This window comes from Lepidothrix coronata, unplaced genomic scaffold, assembly GCF_001604755.1.
Source record: "Lepidothrix coronata isolate B3197 unplaced genomic scaffold, Lepidothrix_coronata-1.0 Scaffold168, whole genome shotgun sequence".
NCBI classification, from domain to species: Eukaryota; Metazoa; Chordata; class Aves; order Passeriformes; family Pipridae; genus Lepidothrix; species Lepidothrix coronata.
Window position 1 is genome coordinate 930 of NW_016690348.1, and position 21,204 is coordinate 22,133.

A 21,204-nucleotide genomic window follows, 5' to 3' on the forward strand; every position below is an offset into this window, starting at 1 on the left:
TAAACCTGTTAAACTTACTTAAATTAAACCAGTAGGATTTCCAGCTGTTAACAAATTCTTTGCAATTCCATGAGGGTGAATTCTTCCATTATGTCCATATCCATGCAGGAGTAAACATGTATGCAGTAGGACAAAATCAGTTCAGAATTTGGCTCTGCACTAAGCACAAACCAAGTTTTAAATTGTAACCAATCCTAAGCACCAAATCACAGCAAACTTCGTATTCCTTTACTGTTATTCCCAGGGTAACACACCACCTGAAATGTGGAGAATATGAAGCTCTCCATCCTCATGATCACTGTACCTATTTTCCTCAGGCTCAGGCTTTGTAAAAAAATTAGAAAGTACCATGGTCTCCCAGTACTTGAAAGAGTAGAGGCCTTGTAAATCTCAACATCCTGCCCACCCCAAAGAATGGAGCAGAGCTGGCTTTGAGTATGGGGGAGGAGAAAGGAAGTGTTCCTAAGCCTGAATGCAATCAGTGCATACAGTAGGTCTAATTCTTGTCCTATCAGCCTTGACGCAATGTGTCCTTTTCCTTCAGCCACTTTAGATAAACAGGAAAAGAAAAGAAAAAAAAACAGTGCTGGAAAAAATACAAGTTCAGAAAGAAAATGTTATTGTCAAATGTTCTAATAGCGATTTCAAACAATAGTGAGTACAGTATGTCATATGAAAAACAGTGTTATTGGTATGACAGTCAATCATACCAAAACCAGAAAAAAAAAGACAGACTTTTTTAAAAAATTATGCTGCAATAAGAATAGCTAGTGATTTGGAGCATTAAGCATTACAGCTTACGAGTAACAAAACCTGAAAAGTGGAAACCAGCACAAGTGGTAATATTCTTACATCCATTTTTCTGACAGGGAAGGTTCTTCACAGATAGTTAAAGTGGTTTGCCCTGGTTTTTAATAATCATAGAGTGTATCTATGCTACTGCCTAGCAAAGCCATGAATAGCACTACCTTCCTCTAGCCACTAAATTATTCCAAGAAGTATTCTTTCATTAATGCTTCGTACAAAAAAACCCCCAAACAAACAGGTGAAGACTAGTTACACAGTAGGAATAATCTGGTTTGGCACTCAATACTACTTCTAGAAGCCAAGTCAACTTTCTGGTGTGAATGTGGGAGCGTGAACACCACTGAAAGGGCTCATTCTACAACTGAAGACTATAAAATATAATCTTTCAAAATGATTTTTGTGCAGAAATCTATGAAAAAAGACATAGGTTATGACAGCAGACCCTCTCAATTAACAATGTCGTACTTATAAATTTTGTTCATAAAGACATTGGACCTAGTAAGCCAAATCATTAGTGATGGGCATAGCTTCAAAGAAATCAGTGCAACTCAGTGACGTGATAAGAAAATTTGACTCAGTTTAATTTCTTATTGGTGGGCTTTTATCATTTGTAGCATGGACATGAGGGATATGAAGGGACACATTCATCTGTTTAATTAATTTAACAGATGTCTTTTAAACCACACAGTATGATGCATTGTCACAATCAATTACCAGAAATATGGAAATCAATATCTTCAAAACATTCATAACTAATTATCCCACACATTTTCACAAAGTAGTTCAACGTTACTAACTACTTTGTGAAAATGTTCACCGACGTTATCCATTGTCATTCAACAAATCCAGAGCTGAGCAAACATTAAAAAGGGGCTCCTCATTTCCACAAACACCTTCTACCCATTAGACTGTGCTGCTTATTCACACTCTTAAGGAGTTAGCTGTGAGTAAGAATTGATGACTATTTTTATCTCTGTTACCCATCAAAAATCCCTTTTTTCAGTGAATGAACTGTATGTAATGGGCTTCCATTCCAGTTCTTAGAGCATGTCTGTTCACAATACAAAAAACACCCTTATTAAAATTGCTCTTAAATGAGTCTCTAGAAGTGTTATGGATGGACTGGACAACACTGACAAAACTCTCCTTTGACCCCATTCTAGTTCTTCTGCAGAACAGACTGTAACACACTATTAAATTTAAGAGAAGAAAGATGCTCTGAAAGACATCCTGGAGGATGCAGAGTTGCTGATGCAGAGTATGCCCTGGTCAGGTGACATGGTTCCAGTTCTCTACTCATTCAGTCCCTCCACTCCCTGTGATGTTATAAATGTCTCAGTCGTGCTCTATAACTGCCTGGGGTTGTTTGTTCGTCCATCTGTTCAAAAGTCAAGAGTCAGTCAACACTTCCATCTTCCTCATGCTCTACTATAGCAGGACTTTTTTCTTCACTCTCCCCATACAGCAGGGCATGATAGTTGACTTTCTCTACTTGCTGCCTCCTGCTGACATTTTTCTCTTGTACCTTTCGCTCTGCTTCTGCTTTCTTTCTTTTCTTTCCTTAAACCTAGTTGACAGGACTACCTTTCTGGGCTGTGCCCTTTGTCTGCAGGGGTAGCGAACCCTGATCCCTAGAGGAAGCCTTGAGCCCTAAAATTCAGGTCAAATAAGTTACCAGTTCTGTGAACTCAGTATTCTCTTTTTAAAATATTTTAAAAGGAGAACTTGTTCGCAAAAGAACAAAAGACCAGAAAGGTTTATAACTCCTAACAGAAGCCATCTGCTTGAATGTAAAGCTAGGAATGTATTGGTATTTTCAGTTCAGGCCAGGACAGCTGGGATCAAGAATACCAGCCTGCAGGCTGTTGCTCAGACTTATCTTTCTGTTAATGAAACAGTTTTTGCAAGAGAAGTGTTATCGTATCCTTAAAAACAAACAAACAAAAAAATACTTTCAGAAACCCCCAGCATACCCTTTCATGAAGCTGAACATTTTCACTCCAGAGAAAAAGGGCAGGCTACTCCACACAAAATACTGCTTGCCATTATAAATCAAACAGAGGAGAGAGAAATGAAGAGCTGATTCTGTAGTTGGTTTTTATTAATAACTTTTAACTAAAGTTCTAAAGTTATATATTAAAATATCCAACACTGATTTTCTAAAAAAAAAAAAAAAACAAAACAAACAACCCACCAAAACTCAAACCTGTGAATTTCAACCATTATGGGATTTTTTGTTTCTCCTCTCTCAAAAATAACATGACCATGGCCCATTTTTAAGCCAGATTTCAATCCTCTCCAGCCAGCTGTCAGGAAACCACAGAAGGTGCTTGAAAGAGCACAAGAAATGACTGGTTCTAATCTGAAGGAAAAAAAAAGTTGGGGAACAAGGCAGCTACTTGTGGCAGAATGTTATTTTTTCTTCAGTCTCTGCCTGCATATTTTCACAACATGTGTACTCTGTTACCCCATCACTTCCCTCTTTTCCTTTGGTAAATATCTCTGCTTTGGAATAAAAGAAGGCCCAGGGGTGCTACTTGTAAGGACTGCACTTGCCTTGATATGTTTTTTTTGAACTGAACACATACAATGGACACATTTCAAACTTGGACCTTTGCCATCATACATGTTGCTTTTAGTCTAACTTTCTCAGATAATGGGGGGAGGCTGGAAGTAAGGAAGAGCTGGGAGTGGGGTCATACACTCTATCCTTTACCAGATGTGGGATCTCATGGGAGCCAAGTGTGATAGCCCACATAAACCCCTCTAAGCACACAACATAATGGAGAGAGAGAGTGGAATGCAAACTGACTCTCTCCAAGCACTGATTGCTTGCAAAATCAAATACAAACCCAATGGAGAAATGGATGACTAGGCCATACTTTGCCATGCAGCTGCTTAGATTAAAAAAAAAGGTAGCATGATTAATAATTTATTTTTAAAAAGAAACAAATCTGTTTACAAGTTCTTTTTGAGGAAGAGAATCAATGAGAGGGAGATTTCTCCCCACTTTCACCCTGTACACTGCATGCCCAGTTAAATGACTGTGTTTCATATATTTGATTTAACCTGCTATTTGCAACCCAACAGATGCACTGAAGTAGATTAGACATTTGTTCTAGAGAAGAATTAGAACAGAATTGGGATCTAGGAAACTGGATTAACACGGCTCAAAGACTAACCCACACCCAAACACTAACCCAGTTAAGAACACTGGGTAAGACGCACTTTTCAACGTCGTGCTCATGCATCAAATGGCAATGCAGCAACAGCTAGGGGAAGGACAAGAGTTGGCAATGGGTTCACCCTGTGAACTTACATGCCAGGGCACTTCCAAGTGGCATGTGAATGAAGCCTGAACCCCTGAAAGCTGCCATGTGTACTAAGCAACTTGGAGATGGGAAGAGCTACCAGTGGGGCTGAGGTAGTGCTTGAGCAAAGTTAATTTGGGAACAAAACAAAGTATTGAGAAGTTCCTGAAAGGTCTAGGCAGGTCTGAAAGATTCAAGAATTCTCTGCATTACACAGTGTTGAGTCCAGCTTTGCAAAGTATTTTTGAACTTGTGTTTTACATACATGGGACTGTATTTTCCAGAAGTTGTGGATTTCTTTATATACACAGACCTACCTGTGAAAAATGCAAGAGAGGTTAGGAATGCAATAAACTTCAGTTTTTTGCAGCTCCTTTACTAACCAACTGAACTAGCTACACCATTTAAGTTTGGCTGTCAGGTTTTTGTCTGCTACTAAGACGCAAACAGCTTTGGAGTAAAACACAGCAGTACTTTGTAGAAGCCAAGCAGTGTCACGCAGCAGCAAAAGCCATATAAAGAAATCTAATAACATTATAGGAGGAGAATTAAGGTCCCATGTAAGAAAAATGAACATCAGATACTCTTTGGCATGGAAGGGCTAACAGAGTTTTCTCCTACAGTATATGTGCTATCCTGTCAGTGATAAAGGATCCAGCTCTGTGCTGGGACAAATGGCTTCTTTTCTTGGACTAGTGCAGCAGAAGTCTTCTGTCCCGCTGTTTTCTCTTGGGAAAAGAAAAGAGTTACTACAAAAAGGTGCAGAAAGCTGCCTAGAGCATAGGGAATTCAGTCAATATCCCTGGCACAGCTGGTATCCTCTGGCACACACTGGGCAGCTTATCAGGCAAAATGACAGCACGTCCAAAGCTCCATTTCAGATGCTGCTGCTGCTCAGCCCAGAAGTTGGGTAGCAGTCCTCACCATGCTAACTCTGCAGCAGAATACTTAATCTAAGAGGATATGTAAGAAAGGAAAAGGTGTAAGACCTGCCAAATGACAAAACCTTGTAACATGATACTAGCAATGGAATGTGTGCAAGAAAATAGAGCAATACCACAGACAGCTAAAGAAAGGTGTTGCCATGACCTGGTAACTTCAGATAAAGTGATATGGGCCCTGCTGCTGCATGTCCCATAAAGAAAGAAGGGGCTCACATATACAACTCTTCACTAGCTCCTTTCTCTCTTTTACAGTTTCAACTCAAGTAATGTCACCTTGTGAAGCAGCAAAACTCCAGAGTCATCTAATGAAGCTCTGAAATCCACTGCTGCCTACCAGGGGACCAAGATTTCAAGATATTAAAGTTAAAATAATTCCCAGTTGGTCTCCTACTAACATCTTAATGTGTCTGTACCGAGTGGTATTTTCACAACATTCCCTTCCTTTCTCCTTTGACTGGATAAAGAGCTAGGAGGAAAAAAAAGTACCTATGAATACTGAACCCTCGTAAATTCGCTTCCCGTCAGTTCAACAAATGAGGTCCCCCTGGGAAGCTGTGAGAGAGAGCCTTCTCACAACAGCCTGATTATCAAAAGTTTCTTCTGTCTTGAAATACTCTAACCTCACAGGGACAAGCATCATAATATTATGAAAGTATCATAATAGCTTGAGCATTGTAAACTACTTTTGTAACTTGGGATGTGTGAGGCACATTTCCAACAGGTTGGTTCCCAGCGATACGGTTTGCCTCTCTGTATCACTTGAGAATTACCCCAAGCCTGAAAGATTCATGTGCTGTACAAATTCAATTTCAGAATAGAAATGTGATTCTCCATATATTGGATTTCAGGTAGTCACTGTATCCATCATAAGTTTAGCAAGCTAGCTTTATCACTGCCTTCTTCTCTTCAGAAATATAACACGTGTTACCTGTTACAGTCCTACCCAGTATTTCAAAAATTTTCTAGAAATAAGCTGTTCTTCAGGGATTGCCATAAGTCTACAGTACTTCAGTATTGATGGCATTTCTGTCAACTTACAGATCTGCCCTTCACAGTTTTCTGTCCTGGATCTTTTCCATTTTTGCAGTTTACAGATCCATCCATGTTTTGCAGCTATCTGTGTGTGAAGGCATTCTACGTAATAACCTGAAAAGTTATCTCCTGCTTTCTTTCCAGTCTCCCTAGAGTTTCTGGGGCAGTGCTTTTGTATGTTGATACACAAAGCTAACCTCATATGTATCCTTCTCCTAGCGCTAAAAAAAACCCTGCCTTTACAACCATGTTTCAGTTTGGTTGTATCGTTAAAACTCCAAACTCTAAGAAACCAGAATGAACTAGTGTAAATCAAACAGTGTTCTTACCACTTAGACCCGCCCTGCAACCCTTTGCAATCAGGGAATCTAAAATTACCATATTTACAGCATCTGCAGCAGAGCCAAGTACAAAACAAGATGAATAGCTGTGACGCACAAGGCAGAGTGTAGAAGTATGCAGCTGGGCCTGCAAACAATATAGGCACTCGGCACTGAAGTCCATCTAATACTTTTCACAGATCAGAGTGACTAAAAGGGGAAGGAGGGGGAGGGAGGAGAAGAGAAATTCCAGGAAGATGAGTGAAAACACAGCAGAAATCCCAGGCTGCTTCACTAATGGGTAATTGAAATGACTCACAAAAGGTCTAATAGGGAATTCAATTAATTAGGGACATGACTGGGCAGGGAGGAGGAGGGAAAGAAAAGAGTGCCGGTGATACAAGAAAATCACTCCTTTCCATTTACTTAAAAAAGGGTCTGGAAGAAAACCTGAAGGTAAAAAAAAGCCAAGATTTTCAAGGCAGGGCCTCTACTCCTTCTTATGCACAGAAAAAGCCCACAGTTGAACCACCTTTGCTTCATGGGATGAGAAAAGGACAAATAAGCAGATTCCTATTGCCTGTCTTCCTTTCCCTAGATTTCTAAAGAAAAGGAACAAAAAAGAATAAAATTTTATATATTTAATACATCACCAGTAAGGCAACTAGTAAGAAGAAACCATGAGGACAAGACAGAGGAATGATGCAGAATAGATAAATACGATCCTGCTAATAGCACCCCCATCTTCATAACACCGCTACTTATTCCATGTGACAATGAGGGGAGGGCGATAGGAAGCTGTAGGAAGATGAAAAAATGAAAAATACATGGGGACATATGAAGGAAAAATGTAATGGAAGAAAGGGAGAGCAGCAGGAACGGGGAGATGAAGGAATGGAAGCGATATGAGGAGGGAGAGGAAAAAATGGAAAAGGAGTGGATGGAGGGAAGGAGAGGGGAAATGAGGAAGGTCATGGGTGAGAGGAGCAGGAGGGGGAAAACCTGAAAAGGAGAAGAGCAGATACGGGAGTGGTCAGGGAAAGAATGAGAAGTTTCACAATCAGTCAGCTGTTAGAACTTGCTGTGATGGGTAATTGGGAACAGCAGTGTTGATTCAGCAACCATCTATTGACAAATACTGCTTCTGATTAAGCCTCAGAGACTAAATTTACACTAGTGCTAGTTTAGAAGTCTCCACACGAATATGTGACCCAAACTTGCAGGCCCACAACTGGTCATTCCTGGTAATGGAACAGCAGGGAGAGATACAATGACCAGGGGCTGGAAAGATCCCACTTTCCACAGCAGGAAAGTGGGATCTGCAGCCTTTCAGAATAAAGTTACCATAGCTTGAAACATAGCTCTTGTGACTTGGAGCTGTTATTGCCAGGCTGGCTGTTCAATAGCTTTACAAAAGAAACTCACAGTCATTGTTTACCTTCGTGAATCATGAAGAGAGCTAACAAAAAGTACTTCTTGGGCCTATTGGGTTCAGCACTGAATACCCTCAGAAGGCTTAGATATGCTCTCATGCTCAAGGATCAAGATACCATCACTGTGAAAGGTTGGCAAAGTTTGCAATACACTGCATGTTTGGGCAATTAGTTGAGTATTTCTGTTCCCAGAGCTGTCAGTCTAACATCTTTGCATGAAAACATATAAATCAAACTATATACCTCTGCCAGTGAACAGACCATTAATGTCAGCTCGACTATCAAATGACTTCCAGAAAAGCAAAAGATTTTTTATAAGCCTTATATTTACTGTAATAGAGTAAAGAAGATACAACACTGCCCAAGAAAACAATTTTCAGGCAGTCCAGACATACTGGACCAGAAAGAAAAATATACTGTTTCAGTAACAAGAACCAGTATGATACAAATATCTTTATACTACTGTAAATACACCTGTGTCTAGATACGTAAATTGCACTACCGTTACTAAATCCTGGCTTTCACATTGTTTTAAGGTAGATTCATGCAAAAATGAGTATGCAGAAATCCCCAGCTGATTCAGAATTGACCTTCCAACATGACACTAAGGAGTATTATGCTGCTGCAGGAATCACCTTTCAGAAGTATAAAGCAGTAATTCAAATTCCTTTGGGCTGGTTTAAAAAAATAGCCCCTAGAAATTTTGTGAAGACATTATTGTTGGTGCTCCAAACTAATGTAAATATATTCTAGTTTCAACCAACTAGGCTGGTATTTTCTAAGGAAAGGACTACAAACTGTGGACATTCAGTGCCTAGGTGCCTATGCAACAATGCTATTGTCATACAAGAATTACAATACAGCTATAAAATGTCAATTAAGTCAGGCAGCCTCAAAAGCAAATTCAAGCTGGGTAGCCAAAGCACTTGACACAGTACTTTTTTGGCTTCAAAGCTCCATTCTTTTCAAATTCTCTAACATGTCGGATGAAACAGACAGTGCAATGTGCTCTGAAGGTCATCAGTTTCTAGCCAAAGCGCCTCCAAAATTTAGCAGGGCCTTGATTTCATTGCCAATATAATTTTGTCCTTTTACTGAGCCTTCATCAAGTTAGACTCAAGAGAACTACAGGCTAGGTCAACATGTATCTCGAGGCTATCTGGGTTCTGTTAAGCCAGGCTGACGCATTTTGTCCAGACCCTCCTCTCCTTCTCTTCAAAACACTCATCAGAAAATTTAAAAAATTCCCTCTCTTCTACAGAATTTAAATAATTAGAACAAATTCTTTTTATCTCTCTAATTAAGTACCATCCTGTATTTAGTCAGTTGACAGCACCAAAGAATGATTTTTCTGTATTCCACAATGTCATCCCTCCTCCCTGGATCTATTCAAAGCCTCTTGTACATATTTAATCACTCCTAGCTAGGCCTGGCTAATGAAATGCAGGGCCTTGCCCTGACCTGACCTTGCTATTTCTATTTTGGCTCAGCACATCCTCTGCTAGTTGGGTAAAAAAAAAAAAAAAAGTTCTTTCTTTCTCTTGGACTTAAAGGTCCTGTTACTGGCAGGGGGTATGGTCAAGGACACTGCTGAAAACAGAACAAATGACTCCGAACGCTGCTTCACAAAACTACTGCAAACCCAAAAAGGACCATAGCAACTTAAGTGCAAAGTTTTTTCCCCTTTTTCCTTTGCTTGGCAAAAGACTGGTGGGCACTGTTCATCTACTGGGAATGGCTTATGGCTACATAATTCTGTAAGAAAAATGGACTGCTCAAATTGTTTCCAGCACTCATAAAGCACTGGTATTTGTTTTGGGCACTTACTGCAACTAAATATGTTTTTCTTGGTTTTCCCTATCTACCCTTCCTATTTGCCAATACGACAATTAAAAAATATATTTTCCCTTTCCAAGAGCTTGTGAAGAAGTGTGATCCCATTTATGAGCACTTAGGAATGCTGGATGTTGGGTTAGCCCTTTTGTCACATGATGTTGGTTGCAGGAATTTATCAACATGCCAATCAGAAGTCAGAAATGTTTTAAGTATAGGACAGGACAACATTTACATGGTGATCGTGGTCTTTTTAAGCTAAGTTTGTTTTCAAGCGGTTTGTGATTTTGTTGACCATTAGTTTTGGTGCTCAGTTTTATGTACTGAGTTGCTGGATGAACTATAAACCATATTTGAAATCAGCAAGGGCAAGGGCCATCTTTTTATTCTTTGTGTGCACACACTGCCTTGCATTGTGGAGCTCTGGATACTGAATAGGGGTCACAGATGCTATCACAAAACAACCAGTAACAGCACAAGGATCTTTAGGTACTCAGATTGTCAGAAAAATAAGGCTGAGTGGCTCAATTCACCATTGTTCCTTGATTATCTCTAAACGGAGGCACGTCAGAGAAATATGGCTGAATAGGACAAGGATGCCTTTAGCTAGCTGCCCGAAACTAATGCCCTACATCCCATGGAGCACTGTGAGTCCTAAGGACCACAGATATAGACCATATTTCTAATGGCCAGAATCCATGTAACACATCCCTTATTAGTTCTTCCGTACACGCTGGAACTTACATAAGAAGAGTTAGACTCATGCTTACAAGCCCAGTTTTTTCTCAGCTCAACTAAAACAAACAGGTTCAAGTTGCAACATTCAGACAAATTGAAGCAGTAGGAGATTAGACATTGAAGAAATAATAAAATCATGTTCATAATCACTGGAATGGTGTGCTGTGTAGAACAAGCACACTCACACTGACTGTCCGTGTCTTTGGTTTTTTTGTGTTATATTCTGCTGCAGGCATTTTTGTTGTGATTTTACACTACAGACATCAAGAGCATTGACTGCTGAATCTCCCTGCTTATGCTGTTCCTGATGTTTGGCAGAGCTGGAGAACGCTACCTTGGGGTCCTTCTTCCCTCAGAGATCTCACGGGATGTTGCAGTTACGCCACATCCCCACAGCTAAAACCACAGAATGTAAAAACAGCTGTGAAATCCAACTGTCTGATCTGCCTTGGTGTTTAGCTGGCCTCTGTGGGGCCAAATTTTTTTGACTCAGAGTAAAAATATGATTTAGCACAATTCATGAGACTAGGCAAAAGCATTTTTGGAACGGTTTTTTCCAACCCACTTGTAACAAACAAATTTGGGCCATCACCTATATATGCCAGAAAAAATGTTTATCTAGCTTAGCCAAAATTGAGCAAAATAGATTTGTTGGCAGCATGGACAAAGCTTTATGCTTTATTTTTTTTGAGGTTCCTTCCTAATTCCAGTTTTCTATTCCCCACTCTTTAATTTTTTTCTCCCTTATGGTTCTTTCTTTCCTTCAGTCTTCTTTTGCATTTGTTTTCTTTCTGTCCTGTCTCATGGGGGCATATTAAAAGACTTCCTATCTCTACCATTCCTACCTTTTCTTTGCTAAATTATTTTCCCCCGGCCAAAGGTATATCCTTTGATACCCCTTGATTAAATTTCCAACATACTAAACGACTGAGAAACACAAATCTTAACAGTAGGCTAAGACCATTAATCCAAAAAATATAAGGATTTTTTTTTAATCTACATTTGTCTTACTAATGTAGATATTTATATATAGATACATATATTTTAATATCTCACCACTTACTCAACAACTAGCATAGAAAAGATACACGTAAGACAACATCAGAAAGAGGAAAATAGACAAATTTAATAGCTTAACAAGGAAAATTTGAATCTATCATTTCCAGGCACACTGGTCTTCCTTCTGCTGTTACAGACTTCATATGTTTCCCATGAGGTGAACCTCAAAATTCCTAGCATTAACTGCATGAACCATTATAAGATGGCTCACGCTCCCAAAAATCAACATAGAAATTTTTAGCACTCCAGTTAGAACTTTCTGAAATTTCATTTGAATTTTTTAAATACAAAGTCAGACTGAGTCTCACAGTAAGCGCCACATAGTTTTGCATGCATTCTTGAGGCTACTAAGACTGACCCATGTAAAGACCTGAGTACTATCTAATTTCTGCTGAATATGTTTCCTAAAAATAGTCTCACTATCTCCAGAGACTTTAAATCATAGTGGTAACCAGTTGTCTTGGGGATGACAAGAAGCAACTCTTCACAGGCAGTTGTTCAAGAGAGCCTTCCCAATTGATTCTTCTAGGGGTTCATATCTTCATGCTTTATTAAGAGCCTCTAACTGTTGCCTCACTTTTTGGAATATATGAGCACTTGAAATTAGTTCATGATAAACTTGTTGAGGGCTGATTTTATCACTTTTTAATTGAAAGCAGGTCACTAAAAAAAAAAATCGCTCATGTTGAGAATCCAAAAGATTTAGGAGGGGTATGACAAGTCATTCAAGCAACACTGAGTGTTCAAATGATGCTTAAATGCTCAATACACAATCCCACCCATAAGAAGAAAAACTGTGCCTAGGCAGTGTCTATGCATACTTCACAGTCACATCAGGACTGGCTCCCAAACACAAAATACACGCATACATCACGCTAGTAACTGGTCAATGGCTATCATTACTCATCAAAGGCTTGGAAAATACAATGCAAACCTAAATTACAACTAAAACCTTTTAATTCTCACTATCAATTCTTCAAGCCAAGAAAGAAGTCTTTGTTTTGTTTTGATTTTTAGGAGTCCTGCTGGAAACACAGATGGCATGTTCACCAGCTGCATCACTATTGCTCTGACGTGTATCCACAGTGGCTCTCAGCAAGTTCAGACAAGAAATGGGAAGACTGATATCACTTTCTTGCTGTGAGATCCAAGTCCTTGCTGGGTCAGAAATCACATGGTGTATTAAGGGCTTAAGATTGATTCTGGAGATTTAAGCTCCTCTTTTGACCATACACCATGAATGGAAATGGGCTACAAAAAAATAAGTTCGATGGATCTGGGCCATGGAGTAAGAGAAGACCGTAATCAAGGAAAAAAGAATGAATTAAAGTGATAGATGTGCTTTTAGCATCCTGTTACACCATTAGCTTGTTTCTGGAATCTGACAAAAAATGACAATATTAGGTATTTTATGCTAGAGGACAGTCTTTGCAGGGGGCTGTATAACTCCATTCATGGTGACAATTTCTGTGTTAAAAGGCCAGGAATAATCTGCTCCATTAAAGAATGGAAGGAAATCCACTCTCCAGGTTGGTTAGCAGTCCCTTTTTCTTCTTTCAGATGTAGCCCAGAACTTACTGTAAACTGACTATTAAGTAAGAACTCTGGTGTCTATTACCAATACCTGAAAACTTCAACATGTTTTCATCTCTTTATAGCCAATACAACATTTTTTTATCACTGGGAGCAAAAAGTAATAAATAGAAAGTAATGTCCAAACCAGTTCCCAACCTTCAGAAGACTGTACAATGCACAGATGGCATCCTATACTCAGGTAATATATTTCACTGGATGATAGATGAAGAGAGATTTCATATGGCATGTAGGGATGCCATTTTAACATCAAATACATTCCAACTCCCTTATCTAATCTAATGAGCCATTTAACAGTTTATCTATCAGATCAAGTCTTTGAATCAGTTTTGTGCCATGGGAGTAAAACATGCTAATATTTAAATAACCATCTTTTTGACAAAGGTGAATTTGATCAGTAATAAAGATTGTTTCCAATCAATGATCTTCAAAAGATTTCTTCCGTTTCTTTCCAGAGGACTACACAAAACATCACAGTCCATAAAATACCTTGGTCAAATCCACTGCCACTTATTTTCCTCTTTGTCACTATTTCTTAAACTTTATAAAGTACTTTCATAAATGTTTTGGGTCTAGAGAAGGCATGCTCTTACTTTCATATGGAAACTGTAAGCACTTTCATCCCTCCGCTGCCAGAACACACACACACACACAGCTGGCACATTCTTCTAATCACAAAAGTAAAAAAAAGAAAAAAAATCACAGCTGCAATATTAATAGCAAATATATTCTGGTTCATGTCCAGTTACACTCAGGTGAACACTGATAAGTCATGTGTGAGGTTCTCATACATAGCTCTGCCACTGCAACACGAATCCTATCATGCCTCAGCCTCTTTTTAACATTGTTGTACAGCTTGTTCCTGAATGGCATCTTGCTGATCCATTCCTATCCAGTAGAGATTTCTTATAGTCGGCCATAGTTGGGTTGTTGCTTTCTACAGTACAATAAATATATGGGCCTCTGTCTCCTCTCAGAATTTGAGACTTCAGATAGGCAGGTTGGCCAAATTCCGCAGCAACGCTTCCTTCAAATGACAACCTTCCTCCAAATGACAATGTTTGCAAAATACATGATTAAAAAATCTGTCCTAGTTAAGCTGGTTTGTGTGGTCTTCTAAATGCCATAAAAGTGTTTCAACAATAAATATACAGAAATCAAATTAAAGTACTATGTTAAATGAAACAAAATGTCTACATTGTGCAAATGTGTCCTAGATTAAAGCAGTGAGCTCTATAAGCACCATCTTGGCCATCTTAGGACGCACATACCCTGCCTGATTTTCAGCTGATCTGTATAGCATTTACAGCATAGGGAAATTGCTGTGGAAGGAACCCTATCACCATTTTTCAAGAGCAGACTAAGGTTTGCCTTTAAAGCAATAATGCTGAGGCAAATTCCAGTATGTTCCCTCCCAGCAGTCTTGGTACAGCATTTTTTCACTACTTGCTACACTAGGCAGTGTTTATAGAAAGTCACTGAATACCTTGAAGAAGCAGGTGTCTGACCTACTCATAGCACTCGCCTCCAAGTGCGTAGTATTCCTAGCACAAAATTAAACACTGGAGACTAGCATGCCATGGCATTCATAGCAGGGGTTTTACAGCATGCTCAGTTACAGTATGCTCAGCAAACATACTGAGAATAAAACAGTTTAGCATGAAACACTGAAGAACAGTGAGCAAATGGCATGGTATCTATGGACTGTCACCAGGGCACCAGGCCTTCATAATGCAAAGTAATGTGCAAAAATAGAGCTTAATGTAAACAGTAGAAATGGGAAAGCATTGCCAGACATTAATGAAATGCTAACTTTCCTAGCTTGGGAAAATTCATTCATCACTACAAAGCCATTGCTTGGTAGCTTGATGCAACAGCAGAGAAGGATGCCTAAAGAATTCCTTATAGGCAGTAAGAATTTTAGAGCTTCTTCATGTATAAAAAAGTATTTTTTTAAACCTATGAGGTTCAAGTCAAATGGGCAATCCTATGAATCTCTAATCAGTTTTACTTTCTTTCTCTTCTCACTGTCAAATTCTGGTCTCCCGGACCATAGCTGCAGAAGAAATTTCCAGTAGTTCAGGACATTTTCCCAATTACTTAAGCTGGCTTAAATGGCCTATGGTAAAAGGCATTATCATGTGTAATAATCGGCTACAGGGAAAAAGCTTTGGCCCAAATAATCGATATTCTTTCAAAAAGAATGATGAAGATTGCTGCCTCTAAATGTAATCACTGTACAGACCTGTTTTAACTTTTACCTCCTTGGCCTTAAAGTGACTACATGAGATAAAGGGACACAGGCACAGCAAAGCTGTGCTGTGAGATCTCATTCTTCCTTTGGTGTAATTTGGTGGCATCATGGTCTGTAACTCGGTTTCTCAAAGCTTACAAAGGAAATGCTCAAAAGTAAGAAACAGACAGCAGTGGGAATGCTTTGCTATGCAACTCCTGATGTGTAAGTCGAATTGAATTATACAGAGAGAATTGCAAACACTCAAGGGCCCCCCCAACCTAGGGTTCGTTCTTCTTGCAGTACACATTAATGGCTTTATAGAAAGCAACTGCCTTTCCACATTCCACCGTGGGCCAAAATAAGCTGCCCATCCCAACCTGAGCAACCAAACTCAAGCACTTTCCAGGCCCCTGTAACATGAGCAGCCTATGAGGGGATGGGGCACTGTGCTGGATGATGCACTCAAAATGCCTGTCCTCTCCTTCTGGCACAGAGAGCACCACTGTTCCTTTTTAAAAATTCCCTGCTCTTAGCAAGGTTTGTTTTTCTAACTGGTTCCCAGAAACCTCTTGGGGGTTCCAAGCCCAGAAAAGTAATTACTGCATTACTTTGGCCACAGACACAATATCAACCTTGTTAGACTTGGCCTGTGGAGAGAGCCAAACACCTGCTGCTGCAACATTTATTTGATAAGCTTCATGGTTCGCTAACATAAACCTGATCCTGCTGACCTGCAGGAGGATGAAAAGGAGTTGGGGGGAAAGGGTGGAACAGGTAGGCAATCTCACAGCCCTCTGGCCCAGCAGCTTACAGCCCTCTCTCCCAGCAAGCTCTCATTTCTCTTTGCTTTCTTGTTCCCTGGTGAGAGCTTCAGAGAATTGGTTTTCCCCCTGCAGTTATGCAGGCAGATGTGGAAGGGGTTAGGATTCCCATGCCTTATGACGGATTAACTGACAAGTGCGGGATCAATACGGGAATTGTTCTAGCTCTGGCTGCATCTGTAGGCTTCCAAAGCAGACAGAATAGCTGCACACATTCTCGTTGGCATGGTGGTGTGTGCACTGAAAGGCTGGCTTAATGCCAAAGTCTATTAGTTAACAGCAAGGAGGGAAGGGAAGAAGGGCTGCAAATCAGTCAAATTAACAGATAAATGTTGGGGAGAAACACAGATGTAGAAATAGAAACCTGATTCTTATTCTTCAAATGACAGTTTTCTTGTCTAGTAAAAAAAAAAAAAATGGGGATGGGGGAAATAAATAAGGTTTTATCTCAAATAGGACCATTTCTTCCAGCTGATACTGCTAATATCTGAGGAAAACAACACAAATGCCAAGGGAATTAGCAGGAAGAAGAAAATAACCTTCCCAACTATGGTGCTCCATATCAGGAAAGAAACTTATTCTTCTGACTGGCAAGCTTGTCTCTCTGCCTCACCTTTTTCCAGGTAGAGGAAGTAAAAAATGGACAATCTAGAAAACCAAGAAAGGACATTTCAATGTATCTGCTAGTTATCACACGGAAAGGGTTTGATCTCAGAACAGTACGTTTTCTAATGTACCTCTGTCTGTGTGTGTTGATAGTGTACCTTGGAGATATATAGTGTAATTCACCCTCTTGGGAGACAGTGAGAAGCAGATGAATCACTGTAGATTGCATCAGAGCCAGACCAATCTTTCATATAAAACTTGGCAAAAATCTGAAGACTAACCCTCTGAACATGTGTGAAATTGTCTACATGAGCATCTTCTATCTTATTTCACCTTTTTCCACTCAGAACTTCAGGAAATTTATTTCTGGATGGATAAAAAACCCTGCAAAATTCAAATAATACAGCAAAAGGCATTTTCTGGATAGATCCAACCCAAATCAAACACCTCAAAAGAAAACTTCTCCTGTGGAATCTCAAGCACAGTTCTGCAGGTATGTGAAATTCAGGTAACGAATGATAAATATATCAAGTTTTGGACTACCACCAACATTCTATTTTTGTATTCACCCTTCACAGGGTGAAGGTACAGGACTCACAGCATCAAAGCAAAATGCTAACTACACTCAGAAAACCAGCATGATTGGATTCTCAGAGCTCTATTAACACAGCCAACTGTTTTTCAATTTCTGCTTTTATTGACTAGATTGTTTCTCTACAAAGAGTATGAGACAGATTTTTTAGAACTAGTAATTAAGGAAAACAAAAAATAATGTGATACCATTAGAAGACTCTTGTGGAAAGTGCTGTAAGCAAGAAGACAGAAAGTGTAAGGGAATTTGACCTACACTAGGAAGCCTACATTGCTTGGAAGCCTGTGAGCACAAAACATCCACAAGGTAAGTGCTGCCCAGCAGGAAAATCTTGAAAGCAACATACAATACAACCAACTCCTGGCAAATCCACCAGACTGAGCCATCAGCTTTGTTGAAAATTGCTGATGACCAAAGCAAATACCTTCATTCTTCCTCCACCATTTTGTTTCAGGCTCTACGCCAATGTTCCCCAACAGAATAAAAGCAAAACCAAGGAACTCCAAACACATTGTTCACCCAGCAGGCAATGGTGATAAGAAAGATCTCATGGCTTGTTCCTCAACAGCTGATAGAGAAACCAGCAGCAAAAGTCCCAAGTTAAGAACAATTTTATTATTTGGAGCTCTTAGAACAATTAAAGCCATATTATTTCCGAAAGTATTACGAAGCATTACAGGTAAAGTATTGGAATTACTATAAAGATCCTCCTAATGGTTTTTCTACCGTTAGGTAGAAATAAAATCCCTATCATATTACAGGATGCTTATCTATATTATTCTACCTTTTATTCTTGTTTCAGACTGTGAGCAAATGTACACCTTGTACAGCAGTTTCTGCCTGTATTTTCTCCAGAGCATCACACATGCAGAAGCTCTCTGAAGGATATATGTTTCATGGTAAAATACTGGTAGACTGTTACACTAGCAGGAATAGTTTTAAAGAAAGTTGAACAGGTCTGACAGCAGATAGGGTGAACTACGGCTGGTTATCTGAGAAGTGGAACCCAAGGACCTTCACCTGACAAATCAGCAGAGCACTATGAAACTACACTAAGTTTGGAGCACAGGAGGGCAAATGAGAAACAATAACAGCCACACAACTCACTCAGAGCATCCCCAAGAGAGCACCCATATGCTGACAATGAACACTGCAGCCAAAAGGAACCAAAATCACATAACAGCTTCTTAAAATAAATCCTCCCAACAGGCCCTGCTTCCTGTTCTGTAACAGCCACCAGACGACAGGAGTGAAACTTAACTCTGAGTCACGTAAGTGCACGTGTGCTTGTGTGCTCAAGAGCACCAAGCTCTGGGTGCCTAGGCACGTGTGGCTGCCTGTGCTTTTGTGCAGCCAGCTACAGGACTATGAGAAGAACATGAAAGCATGATGCCTCTCTCTCTCTCCGTATTCTTCCTCTATGCAACGAACTTTATGGAACTGAAAATTGAAAAATTGTGAGCCTTTTCCTCGCTACAGGTAAAATGTGAGCAAGTGTCGGAGGCCCTTAACAGTGCATGGGTAACTAGAGCTCAGTCTGGTAACATATCACTTGTGCTGTGTCACATCCCTGGGAACCTCCAGGATCAAGACCTTACCACCATTTTGTATGATAAAAAAAGATCAAATTGGCCAGAGTCAGAGTAGAATATCAAGATAAAACTTTTTAAAATGGTAACTGAATATTGTGCTCTCAAATCTTCTCCTTTTCAAAAGAGCACTTCTAACTCTAATATTGTGAAGACAACTTTTATGGTGGGAACCAAGAGTAAGCAATATAAGTTGCCCAACTTTGCAAACACACTAAAACAAGTTTCTCAAAAATACGTCATAGCTTGATGCCTTGAAATGATTGAACAGCATCCTTCTCCTGAGTTTTTTGTTTGAGCATATCTGGTTTCTTCAGGTTGGAATCAATGGAAGAAAAAGACTGTGGTTTTTTGTTATGTCTTGGGTTAAAACCTGTTGAAACTGGTCAATCTAGCACTACATTTCCTTTCAAGCTAAATAAGGCTATGGTTAAATACCTCTTTGTTTAGTAATTGCTAAAAACAAAAGACTACAGAAATACACGAAGGTTGTGTAGGGTCTGGACCTCACAAGACAAAGGGAATCATGGGAACAGAACAGATGCCACAAATGTGGAGATTAGGCCAATGAGTAGTGCAGCTCTGCTTCTAAAAGTGTTGGGGATGAATATGGTATCTTTGTCAACATATGAAGCATATCCGACCATGTGAGGCTTACTATAAGTCAATGTTACTGATATAATTTTTACTACATCAAAGTATAGTACTTATTTCTTTGGTAATTTGCTAGCTGTCACTCAAAGCATGTGGAATAGTAAAAGGATAAAACTGTTTATTTTATTTTTTGTTTTTGTTAGGGAAGGGGGGTGTGTGTGTGTGTGTGTAAAGAATACTAAGAACAGGTTTCTTCTTAAAGAAAGTCATCCAAAGACATCCAAAATTAGGTTTACTCTCTCAGAATATTCTTATGTTACCTTGAGCCTTAAAATAAATCTCCGGCCAAGTCCTAGGTGGTTAATTACTTCCAGTTATTTCTGAATAAAGTTTTAACCACTTTTCTTGGAGTCATCAGTATCTAACAGGTTAGGGTGAGGGGAGGAAGTAACCTGTCTGAACATTAGACAAATAACAGACTTACTGACAGAATAAAAGCAAAAGAACAAAACAAAGTAACTGGAAAGGATAGCGGACTAATTTGCTTATAGCAGCATTTGAGGAAGGGCTGAGAAAACAGTGAAACACCTTACAGTATCCAAAAGCCTTCAGGCCACTTTAGTTCAGCCGTATCATGCCCTAGGTTTTGGCAAGAAGAAATATGGGCAGGACATGCTAATAAGATTTCCAGTCCTTCACCTTGATATTCAAATAGTTTTTTCACAGCACCAGTACATCAACTTAAAAAACCCAGTGTAATTCCTAAAAGCTCTGCAGCAGCTCTGGCCTGTTTTCAGAGCACTGTGGCACACAGGAGGTGAACTGGGTGCTGATGGGGGAGGTACAGCATGTGCTTAGGAGAAAGCCTACAAGAGAATCCCATGGAAAAACCATGTCATGCTCAACCTAGTCTCCAGATGACCTTTTATAAATGTGAGAAATTATTTGTCAGGCAAAGTATAAGGGATTATGTATGTACTTAAACCTTTGCTTGAACTGACTCATAAAGCAGGAAAGCCATGAACATGCAAAATTCACTTTGGAAAAAATGCCCAGATAAGTAAATATAAGACTTTACAGATAACTATGCAATAATTGGACTATATGTGTACATACTATATGTATACATATACTATAGGTATTTAACACTGTAGAAATGAAGCATCCTTCATATAATGCTGAAGATTTCAGCATCTCTGTAAATTAGAAAAGAAGACCGAAAATAGGACATGGTGAAATTCTTCTGTCCATTATTGCAAAAAACTGAAGCCAGATATCCTCGAACCTCAATCTTAAAACTGTATTTTTTTTGATGTTACTCATTCCTAGGGCACATTTAAAAGAGCAGTGAACAACTGGTGCTGATTCTTGTGGCTTATTAGCTGCCGATAGATACGTGCCGTGCATATACTCATTTATCATAACAAATATTTGCACATGGGTTTGAAACACTGGGAGGCCATACACGCACAGCTACTGTCTCAAGTCAACCCTTCCTTTCAAGGCCCAGTTCCACTCCCTTCTCCATCTTAGTCCTTCCATTAATCTCCCCATTTGCCTTCTAGTTTTGCTTAGATTACAAATTATCGTTACTAAGTACAAGAACACTGTAACCAAAGACTGTCTGTGCCTAACATAATCATGCAAATGATTTCCTGTTTCCTTCACTTTTCTACCCACTGTCTGGCTTTTTTAG

General features: G+C 39.5%; 1 protein-coding gene across 1 annotated transcript in view; it reads right to left on the minus strand.

Annotated features, from left to right (window-relative positions):
• Positions 1 to 2,682: 2,682 nt before the first annotated feature.
• RAD51B (RAD51 paralog B) overlaps positions 2,683 to 21,204 on the minus strand; it is a 288,156-nt gene continuing 269,634 nt past the window's right edge. Inside the window, exon 12 of the mRNA XM_017829726.1 lies at positions 2,683 to 2,732. Coding sequence (XP_017685215.1) covers positions 2,683 to 2,732 — 50 coding nt within the window. The remainder of the gene's footprint in view (positions 2,733 to 21,204) is intronic.